The 19,358-nt window shown below is 34.9% G+C and overlaps 2 protein-coding genes across 2 annotated transcripts in view; both read right to left on the reverse strand.

Annotated features, from left to right (window-relative positions):
• LOC123538257 (uncharacterized) overlaps positions 1-18,336 on the reverse strand; it is a 91,579-nt gene extending 73,243 nt beyond the window's left edge. The window contains exon 1 of the mRNA XM_053530224.1: positions 18,125-18,336. The gene's annotated coding sequence lies outside the window, so the exon portion shown is untranslated. The remainder of the gene's footprint in view (positions 1-18,124) is intronic.
• LOC128550685 (uncharacterized) lies at positions 8,804-11,449 on the reverse strand. Its single transcript, XM_053530225.1, has 2 exons — positions 11,346-11,449; positions 8,804-10,983 (listed from the first exon to the last, which is right to left on the reverse strand). Exon 2 carries the CDS (start codon positions 10,309-10,311, stop codon positions 9,406-9,408), a length of 906 nt encoding a protein of 301 aa, XP_053386200.1. The 5' UTR covers positions 10,312-10,983; positions 11,346-11,449; the 3' UTR covers positions 8,804-9,405.
• Positions 18,337-19,358: the final 1,022 nt, after the last annotated feature.

The following is a 19,358-nucleotide window of genomic DNA, read 5'->3' on the forward strand; positions in this document are numbered from 1 at the left end:
AGATCCTGACCAGACTACAGACGCACTATGTTGGTTTTCTCATGTCGCGGCTCATATTTTTTTTTGTATAAGTAAATGTTTCCGTTGTCATTTAAACAATGAGATTTAATAATGATAGGTTCTTCATGACATTTAATTTGACAGATTGTATATATTTCAATATAAATTAACGGATATCTAAGCTTGTGAAATGTAAATATTTATTACTACGTCGTGTGTTTCTGGAAGTGACTGATGAGCCCCGTTAGGCTAGGTTTCGTAATTGTATATTCAAACAGCCTTTTGATTTGCTGGGCCTTTTTTGCGTTTTCATCGTTCTCAACAACATGTATTAAAGAAAGAACATAATATATTTTTCCAAAATACCTTGCACAAATATGAACTTCCGCTTTAACATGACACTTATCTTACGTTCAAATTAATTAGATATTGAAAATTTATCATCTAAACTAACATTATGAGGCCTTGAGAAACACTCAAGGGTCCCCAGGACCTCCCTCAACAGTCACGCACTCTTGAGAGTTGGCTCGACTGTCACTCACCTTTATGAATACAAATGGAATGTGACCGTTAGGCAATTTATTTGAGTGTACTCAATGAGTGGCGTTGGAGTATTGTATGTATCCTTGATAAGCCCAGGGGTGTTGAAAGATATCCGTCATAAAATTACCTTGGGGCTATATTGCAACCTGTATTTGAAAGTAAACGGTGTCGATTGTAAAGAGGTCAATTGCTACATTATTAAAGTTTATTAATAGTCATTAAATTTACAAATGATTGAAGTGATCGTTTACAAGAACTAGGAAAACAAATGATGAATTGTTTATGTTGGACTATATAAGGAGAGTTGTCATTCTACAATTTCGATACTTGAACTGTGCTTATGTAATACATCTGGAATGAACATTGAAAATGTTGACACATGATTAGATTGAAAGACACATAGATCTAGTTTTTAACAGACTGAAAACTTTTTACACAAAACTTTGTTTTTTAACGATATAGTGACACTGCTATAGGTATATTTGTAAAGAAATAGTGTTATGGTATAATACACAATACGAGACTGTACCTATTCAAAACATTACCGTGTTTTGTTGTTACTTCTCCGAATGATTTGGTTTGAAAGAATCGAACTAACAAATAATAAGTTTTGTTGTATTTCGTTTAGAGTACATCAGTGTCAATCCTCAGACAGTTCAAATCTTTAATCTAAATAATTTTATGTGTATATGCTGCGGACGTGTCATGCACATGTATGTACGCATTATGCAGGATTATCTTGAAATAAATTCCCGCAATATTTTACTTTTGTACCTAACCCTTTACATCGTTTTTTGTACATTTTAAACCACTGCGATCGATAGAAATACACTTTTGGGTGGAGCAAACTACACGCGTGATCCTCTCACTGATAACTAGAGTGACAGCTACATCATTTACTACATGCGTTTGATGTAAACGCCCATTCAGCGAGCTTTTCTGAAATTGGCAGTAAGACAGGAACTTGTTTATTGAGTGAAAAGATATATTTAGGGATACATTTGAATAGATAAAGAGCCAGCCTTTATTGGAGTGATGGCAATCATTACCACTGATGGCATAATTGAGAAAACAACTAGAGATAAGTTTTAACATTCTTTTAACACTGCTATGATTTTGTATTTCATTTTGATGAGTAAAAAGCATTTTTCAGTGTAGATTTAAAACAGTGAAATAGATTTATTTCCAATCTATGTTACTTTCTGCTCATTTGCAAAAAAATCTAAGAATGTAAAAAAAAAAATAAATAAATAAAACCTGCAGATTATTCACATAAAAGAAACTTGCAGTATAAAATTTCATCCAAATTCCTATTCCTCTGCTCAAAGAATACTGTAATAACTAAATAAAGTTATTATAAACCTTCGTTTTTTTTGGTTGGTTTTTTTTGTTTACATTGCAGAATTTCTAAAATTTTCATTTTGGACAGTACCGGTATCTGTTAAAAGGGGTGCTTACAAAAAAGATACTGACTGATAAATGGCAAACAGTGCAGATCATGATCAGACTGCATGGACAATTTACACTGGTTGCAAAGGCAGAATCAATTGTATTCAACATGATAAAGGTTAAAATGCTTTATAAAGCAACTTAAGCACCTAAAAACCTTGCCAAAATTGGACCTAATCTGTTACATAGTATTATATTCGACCAAAAATTTCCTAAGAAATGTTCGTTGAGAAAAATCTCCTGGATTTTCATCAAATATCCTGGAAAATTGTCCATGGAACTTGACATGTATGTCATTGGAAAGGAAAAAAATACAGGCTTCCTATGTATGTATTTCTTTTTTTGATCTGTCGCTTTATTCTAACATAATTCCCACCCAACGGATTCCATTCAATTTGGGTATTACATACACAAAGAAGATGACATTGCCAACAAATTTTTTACCTTTTCTAGTTTGTACTTGGAGGCGGATATCGACAAGTCAAAACAAGAAGCTTAGTTCAATAATGCGTAAATACTCAATTAAAATTTGCAAAATACCCAATAGATTTATTTTTAATAAGTATCAAAACTCAAACAAAAACCCAAAATACCCAATGCTCATCCAGATGTGTGTGTATCTTTGAAATACTAAATGATTCGTCCACATATGTCTACTGTTCGAATAATTGTACTTTTGTCAGCTGTATCAGTCTAGGGCACTCGATAACAACAGTGCAGTCTCTGTTAGCAAAATGGCGTTAAGTAAAACAGAGCTGGAAAAAAATCCAGAGGAATTAAAGCAGTCTAGTGTGATAACCAATTTTTTCCTGTCTGAATCAGATAGGGAGAAGTATGTTATACGTATATTAAATGATAATATTTGTAGTTGTTCAAGTTACTCACCTGTAAATGAAATAGTGGGTGATCTACTGGACCAACTACTGTGTTAAGCGCAGTAAACAATAATTCTTATAAAAATTTACACATTCTGGCAATCGTATAAAAAACAAGAGATCACAGAGTGATCTTGGCGCCCACCAATGTGCCATTTTTGAGTGTTCCAAATTTCAAGACTTACTGACTAGCTCAAGGTCAAATTTCATTTCCGTACACAACACTGTGCATGTGGTCCAAATTCGAAAGCTGTAGCTTGAGAAATGTGAAAGTAGGTCACTAGATTAATTTCAAGGACAAAGTTCTTAGTACACAAAACTATGCATGTGCATCAAGTTTGAGAAATTTGAAAGTAGGACACTAGGTCAATCTTAAGGTCAAAGTTTATTTCGGTACACAAAACTATGCAAGAGGTCCAAATTTGAAGGCTGTAGCTTGAGAAATGTGAAAGTAGGTCACTAGGTCAAAATCAAGGTCAAATTTCATTTCAGAACACAAATCTATGTATGTGGTCCAAATCTGAAGCCTGTACCTTCAAAAATGTGAAAGTAGGTCAATAGGTCAATGTCAAGGTCAAAGTTTGTTTCGGTACACAAAACTATGCAAGTGGTCTAAATTTGAAGCCTGTAGCTACAGAAACGTGAAAGTAGGTCACTAGGTCAAAATCAAGGTCAAATTTTATTTCAGAATACAAAACTATGCATGTACCTTCAAAAATGTGAAAGTAGGTCACTAGGTTGAAGGCTGTAGCTTGAGAAATGTGAAAGTAGGTCACTAGGTCAAAATCAAGGTCAAATTTCACTTCAGAACACAAATCTATGCATGTGGCCAAATTTGAAGCCTGTACCTTCAAAAATGTGAAAGTAGGTCACTAGGTCAATGTCAATGTCAAAGTTTGTTTCAGTGCACAAAACTATGCATGTGGTCCAAATTTGAAGGTTGTAGTTACAGAAATGTGAAAGTAGGTCACCAGGTCAAAATCAAGGTCAACTCATGTCAAGGTTCATCTTGCCACTCAAAACCATACATGTGGTCCAAATTTGAATGTTGTAGGTTATTGACAAGAAGCTTTTCCCTATGTAAGTCTATATGAACCATGTGACCCCCAGGGCGGGGCCATATTTGACCCTAGGGGGATAATTTTAACAAACTTGGTAGAGAACCACAAGATGATGCTACATTACAAATATCAAAGCCCTAGGCTTTTTGGTTTGGACAAGAAGATTTTCAAAGTTTTTCCCTATATAAGTCTATGAGCAATCTTAGTAGAAGACCACTAGATGATGTCACATACAAAATATCAAAGCCCTAGGACCTGTGGTTTTGGACAAGAGGCTTTTCAAAGTTTTTTCCTATATAAGTCTATATAAACCATGTGACCCCTGGGGCGGGGCCATATTAGACCCCAAGGAAACAAGTGAATGAAGTATTGCCATGCAATACAAAGTCCCCTACTGGAAGGCACCTAATTTTCTCTACTGCAGTATAACATAATGAACTGATATCTGTCAATGGTGTATAAACAATATTGTACTATATATACAATATAATATAACAAAGCACTTGGATTAAAATTTGCATATATAAAAACGTACAGTTGTTTTCATTTGGAATTTTTTAGCCGGTCATACAAATGTTATCATAAAAGTTATTTATAGTAACAACAAAGTGAAATTAACCCTAAAAAAAAATCAAAAAAAAAATCTGTAAAATATAAGTCCACAAGAAACTCTTTACCAGGTAGAGATAGATCAAAATACACCTAAAATTTGGATGTACCGTGCATGCTGTACCACAGAAAAGTGGTCTCAATTTTTCCCTACGGCCAGTAATAAAAAAGTTACAATATAATCTATTTATAGTAAAACAAAGGGACATAATTCTAAAAAAAAGTGTGCCTCGAACAAACTTGGTAGAGAACCACTAGATGATGCTACATTGCAAATGCCAAAGCCCTAGTCTTTGTGGTTTGGACCAGAAGATTTTCAAAGTTTTTCCCTATATAAGTCTATGTAAACCATGTGACCCCCGGGGCGGGGCCATATTTGACCCTAGGGGGACAATTTGAACAATCTTAGAAGAAGACCACTAGATGATGTCACATACAAAATATCAAAGCCCTAGGCCCTGTGGTTTTGAACAAGAGGTTTTTCAAAGTTTTTTCCTATATAAGTCTATATAAACCATGCGACCCCCGGGGCGGGGCCATATTAGACCCCAAGGGAAATAATTTGAATCATCTTGGTAGAGGACCACTAGTTGATGCTTCATACCAAATATCAAAGCCCTAGGCTCTGTGGTTTTGGACAAGAAGATTTTCAAAGTTTTTCCCTACATAAATCTATGTAAATTATAGAAATAAACAAAGGGCCATAACTCATTCAAAAATTGTTAAACCAGTCTGATTTTCAGAAGGACATAACTAGGGTACCAATACATCATTCTGACAAAGTTTGGTCAAAATCCCCCTGGTAGTTTCTGAGGAGATGCGATAAAGAGAAATTGTTAACGGAAGGATGGAAGGATGGACGGAAGGACGACGGACCACGGACACAGAGTGATTTGAGTAGCCCACCATCTGATGATGGTTGGCTAAAAATGGCGTCCCATAAAGCAAACGCTGACGATATCGTACAGAAATGCCTTTTTTTTTTTCTTCAAGTATATTAAAGTGTGTGACAAGAGATGACTTGGACAATGCCTGTCAATCCCTAAGTCTGTGATCTATGACATATTATGAGTAACTGTTGAAACAGCAGAGAAAAAGTGGAAGCACCATGTGGGTGTTTCTGATAAAAAAGAAGCATCACTTGCAGTCAAAATATCACTGGCTGTTGATAGATCACAGTGGTCAGTAACTGAAATTAAGATGTTGTGTAAGATGTAGTGTATGCAGTAAACAAAATGTTAAAACTATCCGAATGAAAGCTCAAAAAATATTCAGGAAAACAGCACTGATCGACAAAGGCACTTCAGCAGAGCACATGAATTCCGGAAAATTATCCAAACAAACAGTTATTATTATTACCCTTTAAACGATTTCGAGGACTGAAATACCATTTAGAAATTCTAAAAAACCCATTTGAAAAAAAATCTAGGGGGTAAAATACCCTTTAACCTAAAATCTTATCTGGAGCTCTGAAGTTTTATTTGAATTTTAATTTGGTATTGGTATCGTTAAAAACACCGTATCATTTCGTATCGTTGGTATCGGTATCGGACCGCTTCGTCCTTAACGATATCCGACCCTATACTTTTATGGAAATACCGAAATCGGAACCTGTTCTTTTACGAAACGGTATTATACCAGTACTTTTCAAAGTGATTATTCGGTATTGTACCGATACCGGGAACTAGTATCCAACCATAACTGTACTGAATACAAACCGCGAGATGACCATGTGTCAATCGGCGCGTGGCATGATCAACATCTGTTAGCAGCTAATTAACATTATGACGCTCCGCCTACTGCCATACTTTTGCTTATGACAGCGAACAATATTGAAATTGACTGGGATTTTGATTTACAAGGGGCAGAACTTCCAAACTCAAGACGTATCAAAGAAAGTTTCCACGAGTCAACCCGACGCACGGGGCTTATTTTGTGCGGGTCAAATACGAGGTTTTCTTGATTTTCACGGGTCAAAAACCAGGGACATAGGGTCAACTGAATGCCCTAAGATAAAAGAAATGGCTGAGTATTCCCATTCAACTGAATGCCCTGTTTCAAGGGGGAATTTCTTTCTGTGGAGGGGGAAAAAAGGATACTATTTTGGCGGGGTAAGCAGCCGATATTCGGCAGTAAAAACTGCCGATCGAGGGCCCTGACCCCAATCCAGAAAAGCCAAGGAAAATCCCTGCAGCGATGAAAATTTCATCGAAAATTGCTTCAACTATTTTGGTCTTTCAAGTGTTTGACGCGAGTGGGGATACTGTCCATATGAAAAAATATCTCAATATTTCCTACAATCGCGTCAAATTAGTTGGAATAGTCCAATTTTTACTGTCTGAAAACTGCTCAGTTTAGAGACGCTTTCTTACTTTGTCCACGCATTGGTCGAGATGCTTTAGATGCTTTCCTACTGAGGCGAAGGCCTCGGGTTTGATTCCTGAATACTCCCATTGCGGTGTGCCCTTGGGCAAGGCATCAGGATTGCCTCAGTCGGCCAGACTGTAAATGGGTACCAGCAAATTGCTGTGGGTAAGGTATAATTGGTTTTAATCATCTTTAAAAATAGGGCCGCTCAAAAAATATAAATTAAGCTCTACTAAGACTACAGGGCTTTCGTTTCACAAAGCAATGGTGTGGACGCAGTGGTCGAGAGGGCTAAGACGCTTTCCTACAGCGGTGAAGGCCCCTGATTCGAATCCTGGCTACTCCCATTGCGCATTGGGCAAGGCACTTTATCACTGGCGCCCCTTTATCACATTGCCTCTGTCGACCTTGTTCTATAAATAAACGTCGGACTTCAATATTTTATGACTTTGACATTTCATATAGTCCGACACAAGGACATGTTGAACATCCAAATATTAAGGCGCCCTGTGCAAGTTTAGTGTTATTGTTCAGGGCTCCAGATAAAATGCGTATTAGCGTAAATTATGCTTTGAAATAATGCATATACGCATGTCTGCTAATTTTTTAGCGTATAAAAACGTACATAAAATTACAGAATTGCATGCAATGACTTTTTACAAGCGTAAACAAAATCTGAATCGTCTGGATGCTTTACATAACAGTGCACGACTGGCATTCATTGTGCCACATTGAACGTACACAGGCACTGAATGGTACTCTATAAACCTTGGTTAAACTATATTATACACTCAATGGGTGTGTAAATCAAATTGTTGGGAATTAATATTGATGGTAAGGTAGTGTATTTTAAACTATATTATACACTCAATGCGTGTGTAAATCAAATTGTTGGGAATTAATATTGATGGTAAGGTAGTGTATTTTAAAGCGGTGTCGATTTAAAATATCAAATTCCGGTGTGGAGTAAACAACAACATGTCTCTTTCTAAGAATGTATGAAGTGAACAGACGTGCTAAGCATTCTTTTAACCAACAAAAAATGATACCCAAAACATCGTTAAAGGTATATTGAATAATCTACTGGATTTGGCAGTGAGTGTGAAGCCAAAGCAAGCCAATGGAGAAAAAGAAGCAAAAACTTGAATGCTGAATTGAAACTGAACTGCAAACAAATTCATGCAGGGTTTTTTTTCAGCTGTTTTTATCGCCGTTATTCGGCTATATTCCCAATGCCAAGAAGTATGTATTTTTCCCAAAATTAGTGCAAAAATTCCCAATCTACATTCTGAAAAAAATTTCATCAAAATTGCACAAACATTGACCAAATTATGGACAATTTTGTAATGGCAGTATGTTAAAGAGGTTGTACAATGTGAAACAAGTGTATGAGAAAGTGCATAAACACATCTTTACTATATCCTATGGGACTAAACATTTCCCAATTTGGAACATTTACGCATCAAAATTCCCAATTTTAGGGGTATAGGCTATGTTCCCAAATTAGCTAGAAAAAACCCTGTCATGGGTGTTACACCCAATAAATATGTTATAAAACTGATTTCTATTTTTTTTCTCATTTACAAATATTCAGGAGTAAAATTACCCCTAGTCAATTTCAGATTTTACCATTTTACTCATTCACAAGAATTATGATGAGTAAATACTCACTGGCCAAAAAAATTATCTGGAGCCCTGATTGTTATTACTACAGTCGACCAAAGAGCTATAAAACAGGGTTTCCTCTGGGTCTTACTGACTTTGCGCCAACAAATTCGCCAATCAGAAAAAGTTTGCGCCAGTGGCTCCAAAGTTGGAGCCAATAGTCTATGAGAGGTGACATACTATTTTTGTCAAGATATAATAACAATTTAAGGCAGTCAGTAACAAACACATACATATTTTTAAAAATTTATTTCAATAACTTAAGTATCAGTTAATTAAAACAATTTATGAACTATTTCTTAACTAGCATTTAATATAAACAAGCACATATGTTCTTCAAAGAAAAAAACAACTTCACAAATATCAGGTCATATGTATGCACAGAAATGTGTCTGTAAATATCATACCTTGAACATTCTTTCTCTTTAGCTTAGTGTTACTTTGGCTAATGGATAGCTGTACAGCACATAACATAAAGTACAATATATTTTGTTTTGAAAAAACAAACAAAACAGAGTATGAAATCAGATTTATGAACTATTTCTGAACTAGCACATAATATAAACAAGCACATGTTCTGAAAAAGAAAAACCTTCACAAATATCAAGTCATATGTATGCACAAAAATGTGTCTGTAAACATCATATCTTAACATTAAGTACATTATGTTTTGTTTTGAAACAAAAGAGTTTGAAATCAGATACACAACCAAGTGAACTAATCTTAGACTGAAAACATCTTATCTTGAACATCAATGAGTAAAATCATTTACAAGTAAAAAATGCATGTTTCTTATCTTTTGCTTAGTATCACTTAAGCTAACTGATAGCTGGACTCTACTTTAAAATTCTCCTGTCCTTTGAAGCCCACTTCTTGAATGCCTTATCAAAAGGAAACTGACTAATTTCTGGACCTTCTACAGATATTCTGATTAACCTGTCCAAACACATAGCAGACATTCTACTTCTCAGACATGTTTTAATTAGGTTCTGTTTACTAAAGCCCCTCTCGCAATCAACAGTAGAGACTGGAGCAAGAAGAAATCTCTCTGCAGCTTCTGCAGCTGAAGGATAGACATCTTTCTTCCTGATTGCCAAGTTTGCTACATCCCTGGGCGACTTTACAGACTTATTGCCTTCTTTGATGAGAGAATGAGCAAATCTGAAGAACATGTCTACATCATCTATACTACACTCAAGACCAGCCTCACCTAGGTACTCTACAATAACCTCTGTATCATCTACTTTACTTTCCCTTTCTAAAACTGGATTAAAAAAGTTGCTCAATGCTGACAACACTGTACTGTCCTCATTATCACAAAACCTATCATTCATAGATCTAATCATACCTGCGACAAACTTATCACAAACACTGACTGCATCCTGTTTTTCTCCATCCCTAATGGTATGACCCTGGTACTCGAAAGTTGTGAGACCATCCTCACCTACCTGTGGCTCGTCTGGCACCTGTGATATAAATCCACTCAGGTAGGTGCCATCTTTCTTGGATCCAAGATGTTCTACTCGGTCAATTGTCGAGTGTAGCATGGGCATAACTTCCGAAAAGTCCAAGTCGGATTTCTGGAAGGTTTTAGACAAGGCAGCTAGTGGTTTCAGGAGATCACACAAGAAGTGAACTACATATAGGAATTTATAAGAAGTGATGGGCTTGTACAGACTTAATGCCTTACCACTACTTTCCTCTAGAAATACTGACACTAAATCACTATAGTTTCTCACCATGGCTTCTACAGAACCCTCAAAACTCAGCCATCATGTATGGAATACCTCTTTGAACTTTAGACATTTGCCTTGTGAATGTTGCTGGATAGATTCTAGCATGGCCATATGCTTTGGTGACAGGTGAAAATACTTGTACACACTGTTTAAAATTTCCTGCACCTTAACTAAGTATGGTATTGTGTCTGCTCCACTACAACAGCTAAGAGCTAATCTATGTGCTATACAATGTGTAGCTAAAACACCTGGCACTACTGCCTTAAGTCTAGTTACAACACCTGACTTGTTTCCTACCATCACAGATGCACCATCTGTGCTAACCCCACAGAGCCCGGACAACTGAATTCCTTTCTGGCTAAGAGTACCTAATACTTTTGCATAAATAAGACTCAGCATTAGCACGTTCAATACTGTCAATTGAAAAAAAAAAGTATTTGGATTCACAACACCAAGGCAGTCAGTTTCCAAAACACGTATATACATGATTAGATTCTGATGAACTGAAATGTCTGTACTTTCATCGAACATTAAACTGTATTTGCCACTCGATTTAACTTTCTCTAAAATCTCATCCTCAATCACAGCTGCAATGCTGTCTTGAAACTCATTCGTAGAATCTGAGTGTTCGTAAGTAGTGTGTTGGTCAACCTTAAGATTTGCCAACTGGGATACACCCTGCAATTGTAAAAGAAATGCTCCTAGACAAATTCAGTTAATTCAGATGTTTAAGCTCGAATTGGAATTTTTTTTTCAAAATATATCCAAAATTTTTTAAGTTAAAGCACTTACTGTCGGCATAAAATAACTAATTTTTACTTTATATTTAAACATTCATAAAAAGATTTAAAGTTCTCTACTGTCGGCATAAAATAACTAATTTTTACTTTATATTAAAACATTCATCAAAACATTTATATCAAATGGGCATAATAATTTTCCTGTATGTATAACATCATAACTTTCCAGCACACTTCTTTACTGCCTTAGTTTTATAAAATTTAATTGCATACTTAGTTATTGCATTTTATTTTAAATACCTGGTATAACATGTGACTGTTAACTGTAGCCAACATGGAGCTGGGGAGATCTTGTTTCGCTAAGAAATATACGTTAGCCATGGCAGTTCTAACAGCTGTTTCACTCCAGTGATTTTTTTACTTTTTTTGGCAACAGCCCATGCCTTTTCAATTGGGAATTTTTAGCGCGATAAACTTCAAAATTGGGAAAAAATAACAAACCTTAATAAAGGAATCATTTTAAAAAGTTTTATTTTAAGGTAAATTTATTTCATTCAAATATGCACTGAGGTTGAACACACAGGACAGACAGGTTATTTTCTGATGTCTGGGTCATTTTGTGGGGACTCGGATTTCTTGGACAGATCACTTTGCTTTTCTGACGTTTGATTTGAATTCAATTTCTCTTTAACTTTACCAAAAGATGTTCGAATGTCCGGAGTACCGTTGGCGTGTTTAAGTTTTATTTTAATTCTTATTATAATATTTGGAATTATGCGACATTTTTTCGATAATTGTGGTAAGTTTCTAACAATTTTTTTTCCGACTCATTTGACACATGAAAAAGCGTTTAGCGACCGTGATGAAAGTCATACTAAATGCCATACTATGCCGTGACACGTTTTAATTAAACAACGCGCTTCGAGTTGGCAACAAAATTCTGCGAATAAACCATAATTAGAGTCGGAATTTTTATGATTATTTGCATCGTTTTAGTTCAGCTTTCACAAGAAATCAATCTAATTGGGAAAAATCATCTCGTTTTTGGGAATTTTTAAGTATTTTTTGGGAATTTTGACCATTTTTGTCAATTGGGAAGACGCCGAATTTCGGAGTCAAATCGGCGCAAAAAAAATCACTGCACTCTTACTGACAAATGCGACTCGAGCAGTTTCCATCTGAGCACGCAGCTTTCCAGCATCCACTGCATTCTGGTGATCTACAGATAAAAATAAATAAAATCATTACCTTGTTTTCTCCATGTACATCCATATAATCCACAGTAAATTTTCAAATTTAATCAAACCGTTAACACATCCACAATGCAGTTTTAATTTAGAAATTATTTCAAAGTTATCGAACTATTATACCTTTAGTTTTCATGTGTTTTGTGATGGATTCTTTCTTCATTACATTACATCCAGAAGTGAAAGTATTGTCATATTGACATTGCACACACAATTTACAGAACATTTCTTTTTTGTTTCCATCATAACTCAAAAATGGAAATTGTGTCAACCAAGATTCTTGAAAGTGCCTAACAACTGGAGAATTTGCAGTTTTAGAAATTTTAGAAGGAGGTGTTCCAACGGAACCCTCATGTTTACGTTTCATAGATTTACTAGGTGTCGACATTTTGTGACATTTGATGGCTGTATACGAAAATTATTTCCATTATATAGCGGAGTTGAAATACCCAATTAACTGAATTATCAGTATTTCATAACCATTTTAATTGATGTCCATTCAATTAATTCAAACTGTAAATCACAAATCACTTACCATGCTTTTAATCTTTCGTACATGAACAGTAACATCGGCGACATCACAAGCGTTAATTTGCTACAAACGTCAGCAAACGTATGCATAATTATCTAATCAGCTGGATGATTAAAGTTATCTCGTCTGCTAATCCAATTAGATAATTAAACTGACCCCTTGCATGTCAACAGCTTCTCAAAACAATCATACAGGTGATATAAACAAACACATCCTGTAATCGATCACGCGCGACCTTTACCTTGGATCGATTTTCCAGTGTATGGGATAAGAATTTCACGACTGAGAAAAAATTTCATCGTCGATTTTTTGTTGCTTTTTTTTTGTTGGCGCCACTAAAATTCGTTAATTGAAGAATTTTAGCGCCAGAATTAATTTTCTGTCGCATTTGGCGCCATTGGCGATCGACAGTGGGAACCCTGTAAAAATAAATACAGTGTTCGCGTTTTCTGAAAATTTCACTGAGTCCCTGGGACTCAGTACTCCCAAAAATGTTGAGTCCCAGCCAAATATGGTTGAGTCCCAGGTTTTGCAGCTACAATACTGACAAATGTCCATGTTTTACAATAAATAACACCTCTTCTTTAACTTCATAAATGCCTTGCAGTTCTGATAAGCATAACAGAGGTATAAAAATATTAGAATCTACAAAGTTACTTCAAATATAATGGGTTTGACCTTCTAATAGTTACTTTAACAGGTTTAAGCACAAGATTAAGATTTTACGGAAAAAGTCACTTCTTTGTTTAAATCTATTAAATTTTGTTCAAGTCTATCAAATTATAAAACAAAACAACTGAAAAGGTCAGTGAATCTGCTTTCTTATCCTTGTTAATCTTGTGAATTTATATAATGTGATTGTAATACTAAGTATTTTTTAAAGTTAATTTCCTTATCACTGCCAAAACCAAACACCTTTTAGTTAGATCTATGAATACAATTTCAAAACAGTTTGATCATTTCATATTCTAAAATTAGCCCAGCAAAAATAAATCAAGCTCCTAGTGCAATGTTTAGTCAAAACACTAAAATCTATAAAAGCAATATTGTACTAGAACTGACTGTGTGAGTTAAATACATGCCATCATGACATCAGCAGCAGTGACATCACACAAAGAGTAACACGTCCTTTTGATCCCCTAATGTGGGCACACATCAAAAGAAAAAGTTGTCAATCATATTTAACCCAGTTTCTGCAGCAGTTGTCAGAAATTTGTGTAATTTTCAGTAAATTATTTTCGTCACAGAAAGTGTCAGTGATATGTTTCTAAGTTCGGAGTAAAATGATTCAAATTACGTGGAATTAAGGAAATTATTCAAGGTAAGATATTTTTTTGGAAACGTCAAAGGAGAATGTACAAGTTAATGTAATATAGAGCGCTCTAAATCCCTACTGTTTAGTTTATCAAATCAAAGGTGTCAGCGACCATTATAATTGCTTTCAAACTTCTCTGTATCAGGAGACAGGCGAAATTATGCCATGTGTATTCGAGTAAAGTGTCAACAGGCTGTACCACAATAGGCTGTTAGTGGATGAATAACAAAAATTGGGCAACTTGAATTTCACTCATGTCGACCCCTAGCTAAAGCCCTGCTTTGAAAAATAAAACCAGTGTTTGCGTTCGCCGGAGACTCCATCTTACTTTCGGTTTGCAATGCAAGAAGTAATTGGACTGTTTCCATATACTTTACATCGATAAGTAGAGATTTTGATCAATACGCTAAACCAGTCTAAATACGTCACTGAATGACTACAGGATACGTCACTCTGTGTTATTTTTAGAAAATAATGCTGCTGAAAATGAAATTGGGATTCCGACAGCGTGATTAGTATTTGTTGTCTTTAAATTAAAACATCCAGTTCCGTTTTTACTTTGCGTCCCATGTACGCAATGGTCTTGAAAAATCTGCGTACCAACCAAATTCGTTGCGTATTTAGATACTTTTACGCCGTAAACGCGAACACTGAAATAGATAGGCAACTTGAAAGGCATATAGAGCAAATCTTGCCAACATCCCGTGATAACTGAATGAGATCTCGTTTAACGGAAGTGACACTTTCTCCACTAGTCGAACTAATCCGACGTATACAGTTTGTTTTATATTGTGACGGTCAAACTGTAACGTCGGACCAAAATATGCCAAAAACCGAGTGGAAATTGAGTTTTATGAAGTTTGCATTTAACACCAAATTTTCACATTTTTCTGCACTCTACTTGTTATACATAATAAATACAGACGAATACCTGATAATCTTGCTTGTTTCTATAAGTAAATCGGTAAAAAATATGTTAGTTTCAAAACGAAACGCGTTAGCTGAAATCCTATGTAAACAACCGCCTAACTGTGGTGAAATATGTACCGCGTCAAATCGCCCTACCGGTGAACCGGTCAATTTCGTCTCCCGTTTTTTTTTTTCGTAATGCACCTCTTACATGTTTTGAATTTGTTGAACGTTAGTGAGTATTGTAAAATCATTTTTTCTCCATGTTTTTTTTTGTATGTTACAATGAAATTAATAGAAATCTTCTAAATTCACAAATGTATTATCGTTCCAAACAACAAAATGTAAAAAAAAAGTCAAAGGATCCATGCATTAAATTTGACATTATGTTTAGCTTTGTTTTGTTTTTCTTTAATAAATGTTTTATTTGCAGGGTTTATGACTGAATTTAACCACATACAAACGTATAATAAAATAATTGATTTTTGAAACGAAAATAAAGTATGTTCGCGCAAAATGGTCTTATGCGAAATTGAAATTCGGTGAGCGCCAGGAAATTTCCATAACAGTAATGCAGCCGTTTTTTTTAAGTAAGTGGTATTTTTGTTGGCTTTATGACAAAATTCATTCGTATATAACATGAATATTTGAAATAAAAACGAAAAATGAAATATATGCATACAAAACGTTTTTTATAACACATTGAAAATCGGCGAGCCTAAGGAAAATATGAACTCAAATTACCTAAACTTCTCTTATATAAACAACTGTTTTAATTATTTTTTTGGAAGATCTATAACCCTGTTCAATCAGAAAAAAATAACTGAGAGAAGTTTATTAAAAGTTATTTCTGTATACGAGATTTACGGAAATAGTGTTCGCGACATAAGAGTAGATATCTCCAAGAAATAAATGTTTATTTCTGATCATCATCTTGACTACTTGGGTTTACTTTGAAAGATTTTTTAATACCCGTCACATGCTTTTTTAGTTAAATAATGTATTGATACCGGTTACAAGACCGATTCCAAATCGGCAAATTCTTTGGAAAGTTCGAAGCATAGATTTTTTTTATTTATTCTAAATAATTTTTATTACGTTTTGAATATTAGATAATTGTAATTAATCGTCTGTCACAATCAAATAGATTACCAATAATAATTATTGCAACAGGGGTGCAAATTGATATAGTAAGTCTTTTTAAGCTGAATTTGTTTGCAAATTAACTGACATCTCGTTTGCAATAAGTTTTACTTCAGTAAATGCCCTTAGATTCTTCGGACAACAAAATAATTATTTTTTTAATTAATAATGAAAAAACGACTTCTAACAACGCATTGTTGGCGAAATATTGAATGTCGCAAGTTTTCTTTAAATATAGTCACTATGCCGATTTACAAAAGATACGCATATTACGCGAAATATATAATTTGTAAGTCATTATATTTATAAGAAATATAACCAGGCATAGTTATTTGATTTTGTTATCTGAAGAAAAAAACTAAAATATGCATAAGTATTACTGTGCCCATGTACAACAGAAAGGAGCTCGTTTGTTAAGGTCCGTCATACATTATACAGTCAACAATATAAAATGAAGTTGATTAGAGGCATACACTGATAACACTTTCAAGTTATCAAAGGAAATACGGTAGATCTAATGAAATTTCCCGCGCGCTTGCCGAATTTCAATCTCGTATAAAATATCATTTTTTGTGCTAACGTTTTTTTTTTATATTCTTCTCGAAAGTAAATTATTTATGAAAGTATTTTATTGAATTCTCTCAAAAATTCAAAACTAACTTAGTTAAAAAATAAAGGTGTAATACGGTGAAACGTGTGATCCCTTCTCAAGTCTGAAACCATGTTACTTCTTCCCAGGACGACACCTACGCACATGTCATCCCTACTTAACTGGTCTTAATATTTGCTTACGCAAGAAATTTAGTAAAATATTTTACTGACATGAAAACAATCACGGGATCTGAAAACTGTTTGAGAGGGCCGTTCTGGAAAAAATATGTACAGTAACTTTACACACCGTGGACAAAGTAGACAAAGTGACTTTTTTATATTCTCTAGGCTGTTTTTATGTATATATATTTTTTCTGTATGTTGTTCATACGCTTTAAATAATAAACAACACAGTATACATCATATTTCGTGTTCATTTCTTTTAAATTCATAATGACGTAAAAAACAAGAATTCAGCGTACAGGTTTCCAGATTCTCCAATACTTGAAATGTAAATGCTGTAAGGTGCGCGTTTTCTGATTGGTCGATAAGGATCAAAACAACGCATCATAAAATATCATGGCTGAAAAACAAGGTCAATATTGCGGGATAGCTGTGGATTTATGGCCGGTATAAAGTAACGCTGTGTATTTCAAGAATATCATTGGTGCAGATCGTGAGAAAAAGGGTCTTTCTTTGTGGACATGGTATATATTTCATAGTGTTTAACAATTTCCATTCATGTATTTGAGATGCGAGCAAATATTGCTCGCAGCAGATCCCAGGTTTCTGACATACTTTGGCTTGTCGCGGTGGCTGCAAAAGTCAGAAATTAAAAAGCAGCCACTCAGCGACAGTAAGCTTGTCTATTTCTCCACGTGCCAGCATTTTGTATGCGAAAGCAATTATTCATCGGTAAATTATCACCACATGACCACGCTTCTTTAATTTGATGGCAGGAAACATGTACTTTGTATCTTGAGACTATTTCACATTAAACTAATGTTGTTTTAGAAGCTAACATGTATTTTAAATGCAGCGTTAATGGTACAAATTGTAACTCCATGCTCGCCGATGTTTGTTTTACTAAGATAACGCTGATTCACGCTCTGACACGAGTTCACGCAAGATTACAGCCAGTGGCAGTTGCCATTCTGTGTATTTCATACTTCTTTGAGTCGACCCAGCTGTAAATGGGTACCAGCAAATTGCTGGGGATAAGGTATAATTGGTTTTAACTGTTCTTAAAATAGGGTTGCTCAAACGCTCTACAGAGCTTATGTTAATTGTTTCCAAAAGCGACGGTAAATAAAATTACGGCTTTAATAGTGTAAAGATTTACCTTTATCATTAATGTGCGTCTGGCGGATAATTTTGACTCCACAGTTATCGCTATTTTTACACCTATTTCCCGCTGTCAACCTGGATTGTCGTTTTAGTTAGTAAGTATAGATTGTACTTGATTTATTTCAATCACTGTTGTCTTTCAATTTAGACTATTTATCATGGAAATCAAGATCAAACTCCCTGCCCTCCCAAATACTTATGCGGTTCCGTGACGTCACATAATCATGCTGTACGGAAGATACGGCTTGCTTGATTTTAAACAAACATCGCGGCACAGGAGCTCGAGGTCGGGAACGCAGATTTTTCTGCCTTATCCGGCCTTTATATAATGACACAGCTTACGGCCTTTACGAATAATTATATGATCCAAATTTTCCATAATCTCAACTTCTTAAAATTACTCACAAATAATAAAAATCTAAAGGAGTGACATCCGCCGTTCGGTTAGAGTAGCGGCTTGATTTTTATTATATTTTGGTTCCCGATTTTATTGCCCGGAGTATTATTAAACCGGAAACAAGAGTATTACACGGTGCAGCGCCAAATTCAAATAGCATTAGTAAACAAACGTCGATTTTTTTTAACCACCATGGAAACTAAAGTAAATTTGGTCAAATGTTAAGAAAAGTCAAGGAGAAGGGATTGGGGAGTTTATTGATCAGTTTGTACTGTTTTATGCATTAGATTATAACCTCATCTTAATGTCCACGCATAGAAAACATTCTAAATCATCATGATAAAGTTTACAAAAATTCACAATTTGGGTCCATACAGTACAGCAGTTTATTTGGTATATTACATTACAGATGAGAATAATATGAACTAAGGCAAAGCCTCTAAGCGAGCTCAAAGAAATCGGATTTATCTAAAAATATTATGCATCATTTATTTGTCACAAAGAAACTATTCACTAGTCACAAGAATTCAGGAGAACCTATTCACTTGAAAAAGACTACATTTTAACAGTGTCACCATGCCTAAACAGTAAATATCATAGGTTATAACACACTAAATAGTTGTTGTTCTTTATTCTATATAAAACTGACCTATTTCCAATGACCGCAGCACACATCAGGACCCATTTTAAATTTCTGTAACTTACATTTTCTTGAAGAATATTGTCAGTGCTAACTAAAAATCAAAAGAAAAGTGGGGGTCATGTTTGATGCAAGAAAAATAATTTCAGTCAAACACACAAACTGCAAAATCAGCTAAAAAATGAGACCCCA

Source organism: Mercenaria mercenaria, chromosome 18, assembly GCF_021730395.1.
Source record: "Mercenaria mercenaria strain notata chromosome 18, MADL_Memer_1, whole genome shotgun sequence".
Lineage (NCBI taxonomy): Eukaryota > Metazoa > Mollusca > Bivalvia > Venerida > Veneridae > Mercenaria > Mercenaria mercenaria.

Excerpts from the sequence above, each read along its gene's own strand:
- LOC128550685 (XM_053530225.1), bottom strand. The coding sequence starts at position 10,311 with ATGGTGAGAAACTATAGTGATTTAGTGTCAGTATTTCTAGAGGAAAGT.